Here is a 19,521-nt window from a genome sequence, read left to right as displayed (position 1 = left end):
TACCGTCCCGAGTGATTTCTGAGTGTAAATACACGCCATGTAGTGTGGGCTTGACACTACGTATACAGAAGTAATGGTGAATTATTAGGTCTTCATCACGCGGTGATCTAAATGGGCCGAGTTGTTACCGTCTGTGACAAATCCAGCACTTTGTATAACGTTTTCTTTGATAGAAGTGGTAAGTTTCGAATTCACGGCTATTAACCCATTCAACACCGCAGGCCGCTTAAGCGGCCACAACGTTATGAGTCCCCAGACACCGGAGGCCGCTTAAGCGGCCAGGCAGTAGTCACGTCAAAATCAGTCATAATTTTAGCAACCTACCTGACTTATGATTCATATATTAAATCTATCACATTTCACAATGTCTGAAAACACTTATTAAATTTCAATTTATCATATATTATCAGCAGAATAAAAATTATAAACTATTTTTCGAAATGTTACTGAAAACAACGATTCTCGGGCACATGCTTCGGCAGCGGGTCCACAATAACGTTGTCAAAGAGCAAAGTAACGATGTTTCGAGGAATTCAGTAAATAAATTGAATAAACTAATGAATAAAATCAACAACAACATTCATAAAAGTTGTCAAACGTACATATAAAATTACCATTTCCATCGTTTTGTGCGATCATGTAATGTAAGTCAAGTCACTGACAACTGACATCTCGGCTCTCGCCCGCCTCAATCTTCACTCAATATGTATATGAAGCATTTTTGTCACAGGTCATAACCTAGCACGATACGTCCAATAAGTTCCATAATTTACGTATAGGTAGCGATTTCTTGCTTAATATGTTCAAAATAGCGTTTTTTTAACCAAACCTTTAGTCTAAATCTAAAAGTTTTCGTTTACGATGACGGCATCCATTGCTGTAATATGATTGGCTGCCTCATGTCACGTGTCTGATTTTGACCAAACACGACCCTTATAGCAGACTGAAGCGACTGACTGAGTTTAGTTTAACGCCGCTTTTAGCAATATTCCAGCAATATCACGGCGGGGACACCAGAAATCGCCCCTGAAGTCAAGCGTCATTAGAAACCAATTTTTATCCAATAAAATCGCTTCTTACAACTGTGAAAATACTCTCGGCAAGGGTTCAGTGATGTTGTTGATGTTCAGAGCTTTCGAACGATACCCGACATCAAACGATTCGCCTCCCATGTTTTTCATACGAAGCTTCGAAAACGGAGGTATTTTCCGTTGTTATGTCATGTTACCGAGCGGAAAGCCACAAATATCGGGAAATAGGCGACCATACATATTATTTAAGAAATCTTTTTATAATTATTTTCTGATTACGTAAAAATGAAAATATGAAAGAAAAAGGCACGGACATGTTATGACATGTCACAAATGGAAAAAAATCGCCGTACTTTTTGCTTCTTTCGTGGTTTATCTGGAGGTTATAAATGTAAGCTTGCATTTTCATTCAAAAATAATTTTATTTAAGTTGTAGTTGTATTATTTGAATAATATTATACAAATAAACGTCATATTTATCAACAGTAGGATTAGATCTTTTAAATGGTGTATGGGATGTAGTAGCAATAACGTTTTACAAGCTTATAATTTCCTTCATAAACATAGGCTTCATCTGTGACCTCAGAGTCTCTGGGAACTCGGTGTCATGGCACTAAATGCCTCTGGTTGACTGGTGTTGAAAGAGTTAAATATAGATGGGAGGTTGACTGGTTGACTGGTTAATTAGTTGTAGTGTAATGCCGCACTCAGCAATATTCCAGCCTTTTGGCGGCGGTCTGTAATTAATGGAGTCTGGACCACACAATCCAGCGATCAACATCATGGGCATTGATCTACACAGTTGGGATACGATGACATGTGTTAGCCAAGTCCACGAGCCTGACCACCCGGTCCCGTTTGTAGCCTCTTACGACAGGCATGGGTCACTGAAAACCAATTGTAAGCCGGATCTTCACGGGTAGAGGTGGTGCTTTGACTTTAGATATCTGTCAAAATTTGACGTGTTACAACATGTAGATGGTTCTCAATCGTCTTCCTTCTTCTGATTGATAAATGTGTGATACCAGGTATGTGAAATGTGGACTACAGATAACTGGTATCACATTTTTAATGAGTACAAAATTTATTAATAACAAACAAACAAACCCAAAACCCGACAAAATGAAACAAAAAATAAACTGCCCGCTTAGTGAAAAAGTATTCTGAACCCTTACATGTAATATAAATGTGAACTTGGCCTAATTTCAAGAGGTGTTTCAACATTTCAACATACGTTTTTCTGACATGCACACTTTTGGAGTGAGTCAGAATGTTTCACACACAGCTGACACGATAGGAAGCCTCAGGAGCGTGGTGGTGTTCGCGCAGATAGTTTCCCGTTTATTGACTTTTTCGTACAAAAAATAATGTGCAAATTAGTCTTTAAAACGTGACGCGTCAACCTTCTCAAAAAACAAACATAAAGTAAGCATTGTGTGATGATGGGTAACAAAGGACGGATCGAGGATTCTGGGGTAGGGGCTGCACATAAATGATCAAGTCCAAAGGTTAGGGGGAAATGCTCCTCTGGGAAATATTTGTCGGGGAACAAGCCGCTCATAAGCGGTGGGGGTGGGGGGATGCGCACCTCCGCTCTTGATCCGCCGTTGGGTAACGATGCCTGAACGAGGCTTGAGCCTTTGGTTCCAAGTGGTGTTGTAATGAATTGGTAATGCATTCTCATTTAAAATATGTTCAGTGAGTTGTCAATTTACATTTAGCATGGATGTTGAAAATCATTGCTAGTTTCAAGTAGCCAAACCTACATTAAATCTTCACTGCAAATGAGGTGACCATATTCTTATGATTCGATATGTGCAGTGTCTACCAATTGTCTGCACTTCCATTTAACCCTGCTGCCAAATGAATACACAGACACCATAAGTTGATAGAATGAACCTGTGGGAACCTGTTTTATATCTGTTACTTGCTTTCCCTGTTACTGGTTAGTCAGAACTGAAGAACTGAACTTGGTGCAAGCCTCACTGTAGGACCAACATGCTGCTAATCATTCAGTTTTGAAATGTGTTTCAGTTTATTTGACCACATTACTATAGTAGTTTATAATACAACGTTCGAATAAGGGAACGGCTTTTAGCATTTGTTTTTGTCAATCAAAAAAACCCAAAACCTTTGGCAGCTCCTTTGATTGTATCATGATCACGGGATTATGTGACCCCTCTTTGAACATGGCTGACATATTGTCAATGTCATCTTGTGCCCATTTCTACTGAGCTTGGTCTCAGACTAGTGACTAAGTCAGATTGTCATATGATTTTTGCCATATGACATGTATAAGTTATGATTTATTTTACTTTCTAAAACCAAGTGTTTCTGGGGCTGCTACCTTTTCTACTGAGATTATGACAAAGGCCATTAAGCTGTAACTTTACTGGAAAGATCCCAACTGGGGTATTTCTACAAACTGAACAGAATTTAGTAATTTACAAAGATGCAGAATCTTGTAGTGTTCTGTTTAACTCACCATGACATAGTTGTTCCTATGTCCTGTACCTCACAGTCTCATTTCCAGTGTAACTCACCATGACATAGTTGTTCACCATGACATGTCCTGTGTCCTGTACCTACAGTCTCATTTCCAGTGTAACTCACCATGACATAGTTGTTCCCATGTCCTGTATTTCCAGTGTAACTCACAGTCTCAGTTTTCCAGTGTAACTCACCATGACATAGTTGTTCCCATGTCCTGTACCTCACAGTCTCATTTCCAGTGTAACTCACCATGACATAGTTGTTCCCATGTCCTGTACCTCCACAGTCTCATTTCCAGTGTAACTCACCATGACATAGTTGTTCCCATGTCCTGTACCTCACAGTCTCATTTCCAGTGTAACTCACCATGACATAGTTGTTCCTATGTCCTGTCCTGTAACTCACATGAAACTCATGTTCACAGTCTCAGTCCAGTGTAACTCACCATGACATAGTTGTTCCCATGTCAGTGTAACTCACCATAACATAGTTGTTCCCATGTCCTGTACCTCACCTCACAATCTCATTTCTGTACCTCACAGTCTCATTTCCAGTGTAACTCACCATGACATAGTTGTTCCCTCATGTCCTGTACCTCACAGTCTCATTTCCAGTGTAACTCACCATGACATAGTTGTTCCCATGTCCTGTACCTCACAGTCTCATTTCACATAGTTGTTCCCATGTCCTGTACCTCACAAACTCACTTGTAACTCACCATGACATAGTTGTTCCCATGTCCTGTACCTCACAGTCTCATCCAGTGTAACTCACCATGACATAGTTGTAACTCACCATGACATAGTTGTTCCCATGTCCTGTACCTCACAGTCTCATTTCCAGTGTAACTCACCATAACATAGTTGTTCCCATGTCCTGTACCTCACAACTCACCATGACATAGTTGTTCCCATGTCCTGTACCTCACAGTCTCATTTGTAACTCACCATGACATAGTTGTTCCCATGTCCTGTACCTCACAAACTCATTTCCAGTGTAACTCACCATGACATAGTTGTTCCCATGTCCTGTACCTCACAGTCTCATTTCCAGTGTAACTCACCATGACCTAGTTGTTCCCATGTCCTGTACCTCACAGTCTCATTTCCAGTGTAACTCACCATGACATAGTTGTTCCCATGTCCTGTACCTCACAATCTCTTTTCCAGTGTAACTCACCATGACATAGTTGTTCCCATGTCCTGTACCTCACAAACTCATTTCCAGTGTAACTCACCATGACATAGTTGTTCCCATGTCCTGTACCTCACAGTCTCATTTCCAGTGTAACTCACCATGACATAGTTGTTCCCACTCACTCACTCTATCAAAGACTGGTTTGTCAAAGCCAGTATTTCTGCAATTGGATGGAGATACAGAGCTACTTACTGACAACAGGGTATCATAGAAAAAATATAAATCTTCCTGAATATAGAATCCTTAAGAAGTGTACAACTCCCTCCCTCACTCACAATATCAACCCCTGGTTTGTCGAGGCTACATTCAATTACTAATATCATTGCACTTTGACGGAGATAAATAAATTGACGAGGTGAACGAAACCGAGTTTTTACAAAGTTCTCAAAAGAAGACAACGACGTGTATGGACAAGCTCAAAGAAAGGGCGATAACTCCGCTTGGCTTCAAACTGGGCCATTATGTGAGGCGGTAATACGTTTTGTTATTCTGACAAATCAAACTGATAAGCAATAAATAGATGATGCTATCCGAGACTTCCTTGTATGTGTAATCTTTGTTGTAGTGGGAAATTTAGAGCGTTCTGGTCTTATACCTATACGAATAAGTAAACATCCAATATTTACAAGTTAAAACACAACAAAATGTATTTACTCAACTTCAAAGTGAAGGGGATTAGCGTTTGCTGTAATATATGAACACATCTGATGTACCAGCAGCACATATACCTCAAGTCGGATGCTCTTTAACAACGGGTCCGCACTCTCCAAACAATCTGTAAAGAGACATTTTCGGCCATTTTGTCCATATTTTGTCCATTCTGTGTTTGAACCCCAAATAGGCCCCCTGTTGTGGGTGTCTCTGCGCGTGCTGTAATGCATGAATGCTTGTGATATTTGTGCCACATCAGGTGGGGTCATACCAGGTGGTACCAGGACATGTTCCACAAGTTTGCAAACTCTGTAACAACGAGCCCGCACTCTCCAAACAATTTGTAAAAAGACATTTTCGGTCATTTTGTCCATATTTTGTCCATGCTATGTTTGAACACGAAACAGACACCCCGGTATAGGTGTCTTAGCGTTTGTTGTAATGCATGAATACATCTGATATTTGTTCCACTTCTGGCTGGATGGTACCAGCACATGTTTCTTAAGTTTGGATGTTCTATGACAATGGACTCACTCACTCACTCACTCATTCACTCTTACACTGATTTGTAGATGACTGATTTTTTGAAGGAGCGTCCCGATATTGTTACTTTTTTATTCTGTCAATACAAGACGCTTACTGTTTACAGAATATGATAGATAAAACATAAGTGTTACTGACGATAGAGCCTTTAATGAGTGGACAACTCACTCGCCCACTCACAATATCAACCCCTGGTTTGTCAAAGCTAAAGACAACATGGCATCTCATACAAGACATAAATCTTACTGAAGACAGACCCCTTATTTAACGGACAGCTCAATCACTCACTCAACCACTCACACTATCAGCACTGGTTTGTCGAAGCTAAATTTAATTACAAAGGATCGTGCTACTGCTACCCCTTGGTGTAGATAAAAGGTGACTGACAACATGCCATTCAATATAAGACTTAAATCTTACTGAAGACAGGCCCCTAGCGTACAGCTCACTCACTCACTCACTGATTCATTCACTCACTCACTCACACACTCATTCATTCACTCTATCAAAGGCTGGTTTGTCAAAGCCTATATTATTGCCATTTAAAGGAGATACAAAGCTATGTACTAACTACAGGGTATTGTGTAATAGGCATTTGTAATAGATAGCCTTTCTGAGGAAAGATATCCCACCAAGTGGACAGCTCCCTCAAGCCGTCAGTCACTCACTCACTCACTCATTATATCAAATACTTAAATCTTACTGAAGACAGACCCCTTATTTAGCGGACAGCTCACTCACACACTCACTCATTCTATCAAAGACTGGTTTGTCAAAGCCGATATATTAGTGCACTTGGATGGAGATACAAAGCTACCTAATGACAACAGGGTATCATAGATATAAACCTAATATAAACCTTGCTGAATATAGAATCCTTAACTCCCTTCCTCACTCACACTACCAACCACTGATTTGTCGAGTCTACATTCAATTACCGATATGATTGCACTTTGATGGAGATAAATAAAATGACGAGGTGACAGAAACCGAGTTTTTGGCTTCAAACTGGGCCATCTGAGACTTCCTTGTATGTGTAATCTTTGTGTAGTGCTTCAAACAAACTAAACGCCGGTCATGGAGGAAATATGTGTCTAAAATCAACTCCCGCACACCCATGTCCAAGGTGTGGAACATGATTCAAAAGATGAAGGGCAAAGGGTCAAAATCCGGAGTTCGCCATCTGAAAGATGGTGACTCCCTCTTAACAAATTAATCTGAAATTGCAAACAAACTTGGTGAAACTTTGGCAAACCACTCCTCCTCATCAAATTATAACCCTCAGTTCCAGAAATACCAAACCCAACAAGAACAGAAATCAGTCAATGTCTTATTGTTTGCTGTAATGCATGAATACATGTGATATTTGTGTCACATCTGGTAGGGTGGTACCAGGACATGATCTACAACAGGCCCCTTGTTGTGGGTGTCTTATTGTTTGCTGTAATGCATGAATACATGTGATATTTGTGTCACATCAGGTAGGGTGGTACCAGGACATGATCTACAACAGGCCCCTTGTTGTGGGTGTCTTATTGTTTGCTGTAATGCATGAATACATGTGATATTTGTGTCACATCAGGTAGGGTGGTACCAGGACATGATCTACAACAGGCCCCTTGTTGTGGGTGTCTTATTGTTTGCTGTAATGCATGAATACATGTGATATTTGTGTCACATCAGGCCCCTTGGCAGGGTGGTACCAGGACATGATCTACAACAGGACCCTTTGTTGTGGGTGTCTTATTGTTTGGTGTAATGCATGAATACATGTGATATTTGTGTCACATCAGGTAGGGTGGTACCAGGACATGATCTACAACAGGCCCCTTGTTGTGGGTGTCTTATTGTTTGCTGTAATGCATGAATACATGATATACATGGTACCAGGACATGATCTACAACAGGCCCCTTTGTTGTGGGTGTCTTATTGTTTGCTGTAATGCATGAATACATGTGATCACATCAGGTAGGGTGGTACCAGGACATGATCTACAACAGGCCCCTTGTTGTGGGTGTCTTATTTTTTAGTGTAATGCATGAATACATGTGATATTTGTGTCACATCAGGTAGGGTGGTACCAGGACATGATCTACAACAGGCCCCTTGTTGTGGGTGTCTTATTGTTTGCTGTAATGCATGAATACATGTGATATTTGTGTCACATCAGGTAGGATGGTACCAGGACATGATCTACAACAGGCCCCTTTGTTGTGGGTGTCTTATTGTTTGTGTAATGCATGAATACATGTGATATTTGTGTCACATCAGGTAGGTGGTACCAGGACATGATCTACAACAGGCCCCTCTACAACAGGCCCCTTGTTGTGGGTGTCTTATTGTTTGCTGTAATGCATGAATACATGTGATATTTGTGTCACATCAGGTAGGGTGGTACCAGGACATGATCTACAACAGGCCCCCTTATTGTTTTGTTGTGGGTGTCTTATTGTTTGGTTGTGTAATGCATGAATACATGTGATATTTGTGCCACATCAGGTAGGGTGGTACCAGGACATGATCTACAACAGGCCCCTTGTTGTGGGTGTCTTATTGTTTGGTGTAATGCATGAATACATGTGATATTTGTGCCACATCAGGTAGGATGGTACCAGGACATGATCTACAACAGGCCCCTTGTTGTGGGTGTCTTATTGTTTGCTGTAATGCATGAATACATGTGATATTTGTGCCACATCAGGTAGGGTGGTACCAGGACATGATCTACAACAGGCCCCTTGTTGTGGGTGTCTTATTGTTTGCTGTAATGCATGAATACATGTGATATTTGTGTCACATCAGGTAGGGTGGTACCAGGACATGATCTACAACAGGCCCCCTGTTGTGGGTGTCTTATTGTTTGCTGTAATGCATGAATACATGTGATATTTGTGTCACATCAGGTGGGATGCTACCAGGACATGATCTACAACAGGCCCCTTGTTGTGGGTGTCTTATTGTTTGGTGTAATGCATGAATACATGTGATATTTGTGTCACATCAGGTAGGGTGGTACCAGGACATGATCTACAACAGGCCCCTTGTTGTGGGTGTCTTATTGTTTGCTGTAATGCATGAATACATGTGATATTTGTGTCACATCAGGTAGGGTGGTACCAGGACATGATCTACAACAGGCCATGGGATATTTGTTGTGGGTGTCATGATCTATTGTCTTATTGTTTGGTGTAATGCATGAATACATGTGATATTTGTGCCACATCAGGTAGGGTGGTACCAGGACATGATCTACAACAGGCCCCTTGTTGTGGGTGTCTTATTGTTTGCTGTAATGCATGAATACATGTGATATTTGTGTCACATCAGGTAGGGTGGTACCAGGACATGATCTACAACAGGCCCCTGTTTGTTGTGGGTGTCTTATTGTTTGCTGTAATGCATGAATACATGTGATATTTGTGCCACATCAGGTAGGGTGGTACCAGGACATGATCTACAACAGGCCCCTTGTTGTTGTGGGTGTCTTATTGTTTGGTGTAATGCATGAATACATGTGATATTTGTGTCACATCAGGTAGGATGGTACCAGGACATGATCTACAACAGGCCCCTTGTTGTGGGTGTCTTATTGTTTGCTGTAATGCATGAATACATGTGATATTTGTGTGCACATCAGGTAGGGTGGTACCAGGACATGATCTACAACAGGCCCCTGTTGTTGTGGGTGTCTTATTGTTTGTGTGTAATGCATGAATACATGTAATGCATGAATACATGGGATATTTGTGTCACATCAGGTAGGGTGGTACCAGGACATGATCTACAACAGGCCCCCTGTTGTGGGTGTCTTATTGTTTGCTGTAATGCATGAATACATGTGATATTTGTGTCACATCAGGTAGGGTGGTACCAGGACATGATCTACAACAGGCCCCTTGTTGTGGGTGTCTTATTGTTTGCTGTAATGCATGGATACATGTCATATTTGTGCCACATCAGGTAGGGTGGTACCAGGACATGATCTACAACAGGCCCCTTGTTGTGGGTGTCTTATTGTTTGGTGTAATGCATGAATACATGTGATATTTGTGCCACATCTGGCTGAATGGTTCCAGTACATGTTCCTCAAGTTTGGACGCCCTATTACCAAAGGCCCGCAGTCTCCAAACCACCTTTAAAGAGACATTTTCGGCCATTTTGTCCATATTTCGTCCATTCTGTGTTTGAACCCCAAAGAGGCCCCTGTTGTGGGTGTCTTATTGTTTGCTGTTATGCATGAATACATGTGATATTTGTGTCACATCAGGCTGGATGGTTCCAGTACATAGGCCTTTCTTAAATTAGGTGGCTAAAAATAGCATAAATATCCAAAACGAGGTTGAGTGAGCACGAGAAAGGAATCCCCGGCGAGAAACATGGTGTCGTCAGCGGTATTCTACAGACAGAGGGATTTGTCTCCCCTGCCACACGGTCTTCTTACTCAAGATTTGGTTGATAATTACCTGCAGTCAAGATCCAAGGCATCAGGAAAGAGTCACATGCAAAAAGCATACAATTATTTCCACGAGAAATACTTGAGAAACAGACAAAGTAAGTAAACAGCTGCTGGTAAACATATCGCATCATGCCGCATGTATCAGGTGAGGGAAACCTACCGAATGGGATATCATACCCCGTTCGGGCTATTTCATTATATATTCCCCTGCGATCGGGAAAAAAATATAAATTTTACTTATTTAAATCCAAGTGTTGCATATATTGAAATATCCCGAATTGTCGGCCGATCGGGATATAAAATCAGGTTTGGTAGGTTTCCTCAACGTGTGTACATGATAAAATTATACATATCTCAGAATTACTGTGGGAATTACTGATGTTATATTATCTACCTTCGGTCTTATCCAGTCAGACTATTTTGATGATAATGTACACATAAATTATATTTAATAAATATTATGTGGATCTAATAATGGTATTAATAAATATTATGGATCTAATATAATTATCATTGTAATTTGTTTCTTTTCTTGGTAGTTACGTGGAAATTGATCTCATGCCATGGCAACGTGTGTGCAGCTGGTACGGTAGAGATTGTTCAGAATCAGATGTTAATAAATACTGAAAAATAGACATTAGTGCCACATCATTGATATATGAGGTCAGTTCAAAAAAAAAACAAGTACAGGGTGTAGATTGTCAGCCCAGTGCTATGCTTCACAGAGAAATAAAGTATATTCCATATGGGTAAATGAAAAATGGCATGTCTTGAAAGCGTTCATGTTGAGTTACGCTTATTCATTGACTAATTAAGAACCTTTTTTCAGTTTATCACTTTTTATTTTTGATCATGCCAAGATGTGTTCTCATTATATTATAATTAAAGGAGCCAGTTCATGTTTGTCAGCCTAAAATTCAAATTATATACCATTGATATATTGATTGACCTTATTAAAAGAAATGCTGATAACATGAACAATCTCCTTTTAAACTTTGTTTGCAAGCATTACAGTTAACACTTTTACTTTTCTTGGAAATGCTTTGATGTGAATAATCTGTAATTTTTTGAATGTATATTAATATAATATAGTTTGTCTTTGTTGAGCATCACTGAGCAGCTCACACTAGTCACAGCAACATGTCTAGAAATAAGGCACTATATAAGTTAATTTTCATTCGTTCATGCTGATTCTATGTTGACTTCCTTAAGATTTGGTGTTTTTGTGAAGATTCTTTACTTTAATAAACAAAACACTTCTGTTTAACATTAAAGATATACAGTAACATATGTTTTTCAGAGTTAGCTTCATCCCAGCATTTATTTCCAATGTGAATTAAAATGCAAATTTATAATAACTGCTGATATGTACATTTTGTAAATATTGTCTTTCATCGTGTTTGTTGCAGGTGACACTGAGTTTTATTGGTGTGGCTTGTGGTTATGTTGAAGATGCAAAGTGTGACTGTCCCAAAGGTGAAGGGAAAGGTTGTTGCCATATTGGAGCCCTACTATATGACATCGGTCACTTAAAGAAACTGGGAAACAAGGTGATTCCAACAGATCCTGTGAAAACATCTGAGCCACAGACATGGCATAAACCTATAAGGGAGAAAATAACTGGAGTGGAAGTGCATGACGTTGTGGCTGTTGGATACAGCAAAAAGCACAACCCCATGGAAGCACCTAAAAGGCAGGTGAAATCAACATTATACAACCCTCTCAGGACTGATGTGCCAGATCATGCTGAACTCTATGCATCACTGGGTAAAGTTTCACCATCATCAATGATTATCCCAGCCTTAGAGCTACGTGTGAGTGGGTCTGTCCCAATGGTTGAAACTTCTTTTGGTAAATTTCAGAAGGGGTCTGTTATAGCTGTGCTATTGAATCCCCACTATAACATTTCCATTTTTGACAATTTGAAGTATCCACCATTACCAGTATCCAACAAGATTGAAAACAATATGGTTATGTTTCCACTGACAAAAGAAAAGCAGTTGAAATTGGAGTGTTTGAAGTGCACTGTTGAAGAAATACATACATTTGAGGAAGAAACCAGGCTACAGAGTGACTGTAGTCTTTGGTGTAAACTTAAGAAAGATCGTCTTGGTGCTTCAAAGATGCGCAGTGTACTTACCAGAAGAGACAACTATGAAAGACTAGATGAAGATCTGCGGAATAAAACAAGACAACACAGGCCATGGCAACAGGACTAGCAAATGTACCAGTTGCTATTGATAGAAACATTCAGGTACTTGATGGAGCAAACATTTATCCTGTTGGCATTGTCATAAGCCCCTGGGCTTATTGGATCGCCGCTACACCAGATCGGAAAGTTTATATACCAAATCGCCAGCCTGCTATTGGCATTCTCGAAGTCAAATGTCCATGTGTCACATCTGTTCTTGAAGTATCATACCTGAAGAGAGTGGGGGATCGTCTTCAACTTAATCATAACCATCCATATTACACCCAAGTGCAAACTCAACTTGGAGTCACAGGACTAGAGTGGTGTGATTTCTTTGTTTGGTGTGAAAATGACTATCATCTGGAAACAATCCTTTTTGATGCTGAAGAATGGCAAAGATAAAACAGACCACTTCTTTTTCAATTATTACTTTTAAAATTAATATAGCATTTGCAGGCCTAGAGGAGTGTATTGGATTAAGGGACCTTGATTGGACTGCTCATACCCATGTCGACTTAGAGCGTTTGATTCAACGTGCAATCACTACTTCCTGATTGATGTTGGCAGGTTTCACTGGATTCATTTTTCTAGTGTTGAACTTGAAGATCTTGAACATAGTTGAAAGTCTTTTAACCTGAATTTGTAATTGACACACTGATAAAATATCAATCATGAAAATACCAATATCCCTAAATTATTTTGTCCAGTATATATGTCACTTGCAATATTTTGACTTGGTTCTCTTAAACCCCTCATGATGAGTTTTACAGAATTCTTTCTAAGATGTAAAGTGATCAGACTTAGGTCGATAGCATTGCTCAGAATGCACCTTTATCTCTAATTGGTCAATTTCATAGCATGTGCATTTGTTCTGGTTGTGAAATTATAATCAGAGATAAGGGGACATTCTGGGGAAAGCTGTTGACATGAGGGATATATCAAAATTATGCAGACATTTAAGGACACTTTGCAAGAGATATTTCCAATGTCATTTATTAATAAGTCTGGAATATAACAATGTTATAACTTATATTTCAGATTACACTATCTGCAAGAGTACCGATTCTAGTACAAGTCCCTTCTGGGATTCGAACCCACACCCTCAGAGTCAGGCGTAACTGTCGGCACTGAATGACTGCCATTGACTGTGGATAAGGTGTCGGGGACACTCAGTGCTGGCGATTAGTGCCTGACTCTGAGAATGTGGGTTCGAATCTCAGGAGGAACTCGTATTAGAATCGGTACTCTTGCAGATAGTGTTATCCCAAATATAACATTATTACATTTGTTGACTATCAAAATGGCATGTATTTTTAAGTCTGGAATATCCGGAATGACCAGAGCATGCAATATCTCATTTTGCTATTAATGGTCCCTGAAAATTGGCAAGAATACATGCAACTGACCACAATTGAATCATAGAACCAACCATTGACATTGGTATATCATTGTCAAATATGTGATTTTCCTTCACACGTCTGTTGAACCGTTCCACATGCACACGCAGACTAGCAATTTCCTCATTCAGTTCCACCTGTTCAGGTGTGAATTGTCCATTATTACTTGTTGAGAAAAATAGCGGCATGTTGAGACCGATGTTCTTCTCTGCAAAATATCTTCCAAGTTGAAAACCTTTATCTGCCATGACACTGTCTCCTTCCTCAAGTGAATCCCTAATACCACATAATTTCACAATTTCATTGTCTGACATGCATCCTGTGTATAAGGGGGATAAGAAAGTCATTGCACCATGTGGGGCTACGCCAATCAGAGATTTGAAAGGTGTTCTGTCCTTGTTATTTGAATACGCTTGGCTATTCAATACCATTGATGAAGGGACTTGACATGTGATTTCTGTACAGTCCAAGACAACTCGGGTTGAAGAATACTTCGGCTTGAAATCTTCAGGCGTCAGATAGTCTATTTGTTGCCTTGAAAGCCACAGTGGAATGCTTCCCAAAACAAAGTACAAGTAATTCAGCCATGTTAGAATTTTACGACTCACTGTTTACACAGTACAGTCAAACCTATGGGATAAATCTTCTTCTAGCAGTCCCAACCTCATACGACACAGAAACATGAATAGTTCATCTATCAATAGCATGTTCCGTTTCCTCCCAGCAAGAGATGTGTTCTCACTAGCCTGCAGATAGTACATACTTTCATGTTTGATGCTGTTGGCTGGGTCCAATTGAAGAAAGCAATTAAAACCTGATATGAGATAAATCCTGTATAAAACCTTATTTTTCAGTCATCATATGAGAAACGATTGATGCCAAAACGACTAATGTGCAATTTTTCTCTGAACAATTTGTTTTCTGCTTGAAGTTTCTCATTTTCCTCACTACATCTCTTCAACATGTCCTGTAGTTCACTGACTTTGTCATCCTCAAGTTGTTTTGTGTCATCTGAAGTTTCAACACAATCAGCATCAGATTCCACCTCCATTGGATCCTCTATAGCATTGTCTGCTGTCTCTGGTATGTGTGTCTCCAACTGTTGTCTGTTTATAGCAAGTCCTGATCGTCTCTTTACTTCCTTGAACCAATAAAACTTTGATGGAATGACTCCTGACTTCAACATTCGCTTCACAGGTGTCCATTTATAGTCTGTTGCTTCAAAATGCTTGCTGCAGACTACTGAGGACTTACTGACCTATATGAAAAAAATAAATGTAGATTAACAATCTGATATGGGAGTTCAAACATCTTCGAACAAACAAAAATGCTTAAAAATGCCAGAGACATAATGAGACTTTCCTTTTTTTAGATCAAATCATTAACATTTTGCATAATGATTTGAAAAATAGATGTAATTACTTATCGTATCTATCTATCGATCTATTTGGTAGTTGAAGTGTAAAGGGTAATTATGGTAACTGTCCTATTTTCGATCACTTTGCAGAATTTAGACTATTTACCAAAGTGATGGAATGGTATAGGTAGAGCTTTGGAATTTTGAAAACACTCCACGAGTGAAAAGTGATCGGAAATGCGTAGGCGAATCCAGATGGGCGGGGGGGAGTCAGAGGTGCGCACCCCCATCCACCCACTCCCTTTTTGTCCTGAAAGCGTATTAAATGACCACTGAAACTCTCATGAAAATGAAGTGTGCACCCCCATTTCTCAAAAAGCTGTATCCACCCCTCGAAATAGGACGGTTGATACTCGCAGACCCCCTACTCTTCAATAGTATTCGTAATAGTTTCTAATATTCTGAGCAAATACAGATATTGGAATATTACCACAAAAATAAATTGCTAACAGAATATTATTCAGTAAATTCAATTTTCGTTATGCTGAGTGACATACGTTGAAAAAGGGACTCTCGTCCCGACGAATTTTCACAAGCCATGTTTTCCTCAAGTGTTTGTCTTTGGGAAAGTGGTGGAACATACAGGGGGATCTTCGGATAGCGGCTGTTAGACTGACATTTGTATACGCTGCAGTGTTGGGCATTGTTTCACCCACCTGTATCCCGAAACAACAAAACGTCATACACGTCTGTCGCCATGTTGACGTGCTTGCTCACTCAGCCTCGTTTGGGATTCATGACCCAATAGGGCCCGTAAGTAGGTCACGGCACTTCGCGAGAGATTACGTTGTTTAGTACTTCCGGTGACAAACAACGTTTTTCGGCAATGGCGATAACACTGTTACATGGGGTATGCCGTGGATAATCATACTCCACACTGGCTGTGTGAATCAGAAACCTATGCCATGTAACAGACTATGGACTGCTAAAGCACTATGGCAATGTTGCATGAATAGCACGTGAATATTTGCCAAACAGATGCAGAGTTGTCACAGCGTCGTCTTCAGGCTGGCCCATTCATTAGTCGAGGTAAGTTTGTTACATGGACTTCTTTGTTTTCATTTAAAGGCTGGTATTTTTTAAGCATGGCACGCACAGTAAGGGTGAAGTTGACATGTGTGCAGATTGGTGGATCGTTTGATTGCATTTGATATCTTACAGTGGCAGGCAGGTATCCGGTATAATGCATGTGTACCCAAAAAGCTGTGTTAATAAATAAAGTATGTTGCAGTTGGAATTATCCAGAAGATAACTTAATGTGCAATGAAAATCCAGGTGTAATTCTAAAAAAATAAATGTAATGAATTAAATAATAATTTAATAGCGCGTAAACAATGATGATTATATCCACACTTAGATTCATACCAATAGCTCTGAATAGGTGTCTCTCTCAAATGTATTCTGTAATATGAGCTTGATTAATATGTTATTACAACCTCATTTAGCATTTGGTTATGGTGCAGCATGTTCAGTTAAACATAACATCCACATGCTTAATTTATCAATAATATCTTGATGTCAACATTGTAAGGAACTGTTTATATTTTATTAAGTATATCATACTTGGTCTCATGTGTGTTATGTATTTTTTTCAGTTGGAACAGATGCACATCTTTAAGAAGAGAAAGGAGGAATAGATTTCTTTATCACCACAATTACCATTGACATCAAGAGCAACACAAACTGAAACAGATTTCTTTTAACATCTGGTGGTCAAGCAATATACATTGCAAATGAAGAAACAGCAAGTCATTGAAGTGTTGTATATACAGTTATAAAACATATTAAAGCCCTACACATCATCCTTTGGACACTTGCTGGAACAGGAAATGCTTGTAACCAGCAAGGTGTTGTGGAAAGTCTTGTGACATCTTGGGACTCTCAGATAATTCAGTGAGAATTTAGATGAGTGACCATGAAAGAACATTTGTATTCCAGATGATACTGTTACAGTATTTTTTCAGGTTTAGCATCTGGGAAATGCAAAGAATGTTTGATATGTTATGAGTAATTATGTCTTTGGAATAAAATTGCAGAATAGATCTAAAACTTGTTTATTGTGTTTTAAGTGTGGATAAAGCAAGCACAAATTAAATGGTTTGGAAGATTTCTGCTTTTAGCCATGATACTGATTTGACAGTAATTTTACAACAATGGATGTAGGAGATTAGATTTTCAGTGTATATAGCAAAGGTTTCCAAGTGAGAGAGTTGGGTTTTACACCGCTTTTAGCAATATTCCAGCAACATCATGCTGGGGAGAGCAGCAATGGGCTTCACACTTTGCACACGTGGGGAATCAAACCTGGGCCTTCAGTGTGACAAGTGTCAACAGTTTAACCACTAGGTAACCCTACTACTCCAGTTTCCATAAAAAAACATGCTTACCAATGAAAAGTTAAACTTAAGCAATGGCATAGGCATGTGATTCTACATGACATGGAATTTTGTTGAAATATGAAATTCTTTGCTTTTATTTGCTGTAAGATTACAACACTGGTTCATAGCACAATAACCAGTACACATTATTCTTTTCCATTATTTAAAACATATTGGTCTAACTGTATAGTGGAAAATATGGAATGCCAGTTACCAACCTTGGCCTCATTGGCAGAATATTTGGAATATATAAGTTACTAAAAATGGGGTGAAAAACACTATATTACATGACAAGTAATCATACTCATGCTGCTATCAGCCAGTGTCTGCAGAATCTACTGTCATGACATAGTATATATGCACTTTAGTTTCCCCATGTGTTGATCAGTATATTTTACAATACAGGAAATGTCTTTGAGTGATTACTCCATATTTTGAGTGTATTTGATCTTCCATTTTTGCCAATTGTGACTTGAAGGTGCTGTGTGCTGCTTCATATTTTGCTTACATTATAGCAGAACCTGACCCCTGCATAACCAAGAACTAAATAACACTCATGTACTTTAGATCATAGTACATAGTTCACTCACTCCTAGACATCTAGTACAAAGTGTAATAAATATTGTCCAACAACCAGGTTTCATATATCACCGCTAAAATAATGTTTACATAATTTGATAAATAATTGTTTCATGATGAATATTCATATGGCTGAGGGTTTTCACATTTTTGTTTTGAATATCTGACTGTAGTAACCGATATAATTGTAACCATGCCAACAAGGTTATTTTGTCCAGCTGTTGATTGATTTGTGACACTATGACTTCTTGTGTGAATAAAAACGTCACCATAAATGGGAAAGTTCATATATTTATAAAAGAAATATATAATGTTACAAGAACTGATATTTATTCCAGGCATTGGGAAAGACAGGGTCCATTTTGCACATTAGAATAAAAATGACCCATTAAAATTTTGAAGTTTACTATTGATACAATTCATTCTAAATTCAGAAAATGGCTAATAATCCTGAAATTGTCAAAGGTCTCCATCCCAATCCCTGTATTCAATATATCATTATCAGTATATTTACAGCATGGCAAAGAAACAATTTGACACATGCAGATCCTTGTCATCTATCCAAAGTAAAATTTATAATGCATTTTCTTTCACATTTGCAAAACAACAAACAATTTATTTCTTGTATCTTTGAATCATTCTGTCACCTCAACAGTCATCCCTTGGACTTGGAAGTGAGTAAAATTATTAAGCCTACCAACTAGTTTCCAAAGTATTTATATTAGTACCTCAAGTATATATACACATGCATTTTACATTGCATAAAGCCAATTGTCTCTATTGAATATTTTGTAAATATTCCAAATTAAAAAACTATTTTTTACATATTCAATATAGCTTTTAATTTGGAATAGTTACAAAATATTGCTGCAGCATAACAAATGTATTTAGAAAATAAATAATAAATTAAACAAACACAAATATTCTAATTTGGAATTACATACTTTAATTGAAAAGGGAAATGACAGAGTCAATGTGGCCAAATATGAATAGAACATCAACTTGATAAAGTTGGTAACACATGGCTGTTTTATGAATAGCAGTATATTGATTAATAGTTTTATAAATTCAATATAAATACAGATTACTCAAATGCATTTTACGTTAACCATGTCATTGATTCCCGAAATATGTTTTGTGACAAACACTGTCCGCGATACTGAGAAGAAACACGTTTAGCGATAGAG

General features: G+C 38.8%; 1 protein-coding gene and 1 long non-coding RNA gene across 2 annotated transcripts; one reads left to right on the top strand and one right to left on the bottom strand.

Annotated features, from left to right (window-relative positions):
* The first annotated feature begins 10,352 nt into the window (after positions 1-10,352).
* LOC124258208 lies at positions 10,353-12,554 on the top strand. The gene is made up of 2 exons (XR_006893539.1): positions 10,353-10,467; positions 11,782-12,554. It is a non-coding gene; the product is annotated as an uncharacterized LOC124258208 (long non-coding RNA).
* Positions 12,555-13,259: 705 nt separating this feature from the next.
* Positions 13,260-15,146, bottom strand: LOC124258217. The gene is made up of 2 exons (XM_046692280.1): positions 14,909-15,146; positions 13,260-14,573 (listed from the first exon to the last, which is right to left on the bottom strand). Exons 1-2 carry the CDS (start codon positions 15,144-15,146, stop codon positions 13,918-13,920), a joined length of 894 nt encoding a protein of 297 aa, XP_046548236.1. The 3' UTR covers positions 13,260-13,917.
* Positions 15,147-19,521: the final 4,375 nt, after the last annotated feature.

The sequence above is a fragment of the Haliotis rubra genome, unplaced genomic scaffold (assembly GCF_003918875.1).
Source record: "Haliotis rubra isolate DU_JTF1 unplaced genomic scaffold, ASM391887v1 Scf687, whole genome shotgun sequence".
NCBI lineage: Eukaryota > Metazoa > Mollusca > Gastropoda > Lepetellida > Haliotidae > Haliotis > Haliotis rubra.
Note: the sequence above shows the minus strand (reverse complement) of the source record. Positions and strands in the feature narration are given on the sequence as shown.

What these genes read in the sequence shown, in the direction of transcription:
- LOC124258217 (XM_046692280.1), bottom strand. Translation starts at nt 15,146, where the DNA reads ATGTTGAAGTCAGGAGTCATTCCATCAAAGTTTTATTGGTTCAAGGAA. An exon ending in GGACATGTTGAAGAGATGTA is followed by an intron (nt 14,574 to 14,908) that starts GTGAGGAAAATG and finishes ACTGTACTGTGT; the next exon opens with AAACAGTGAGTCGTAAAATT.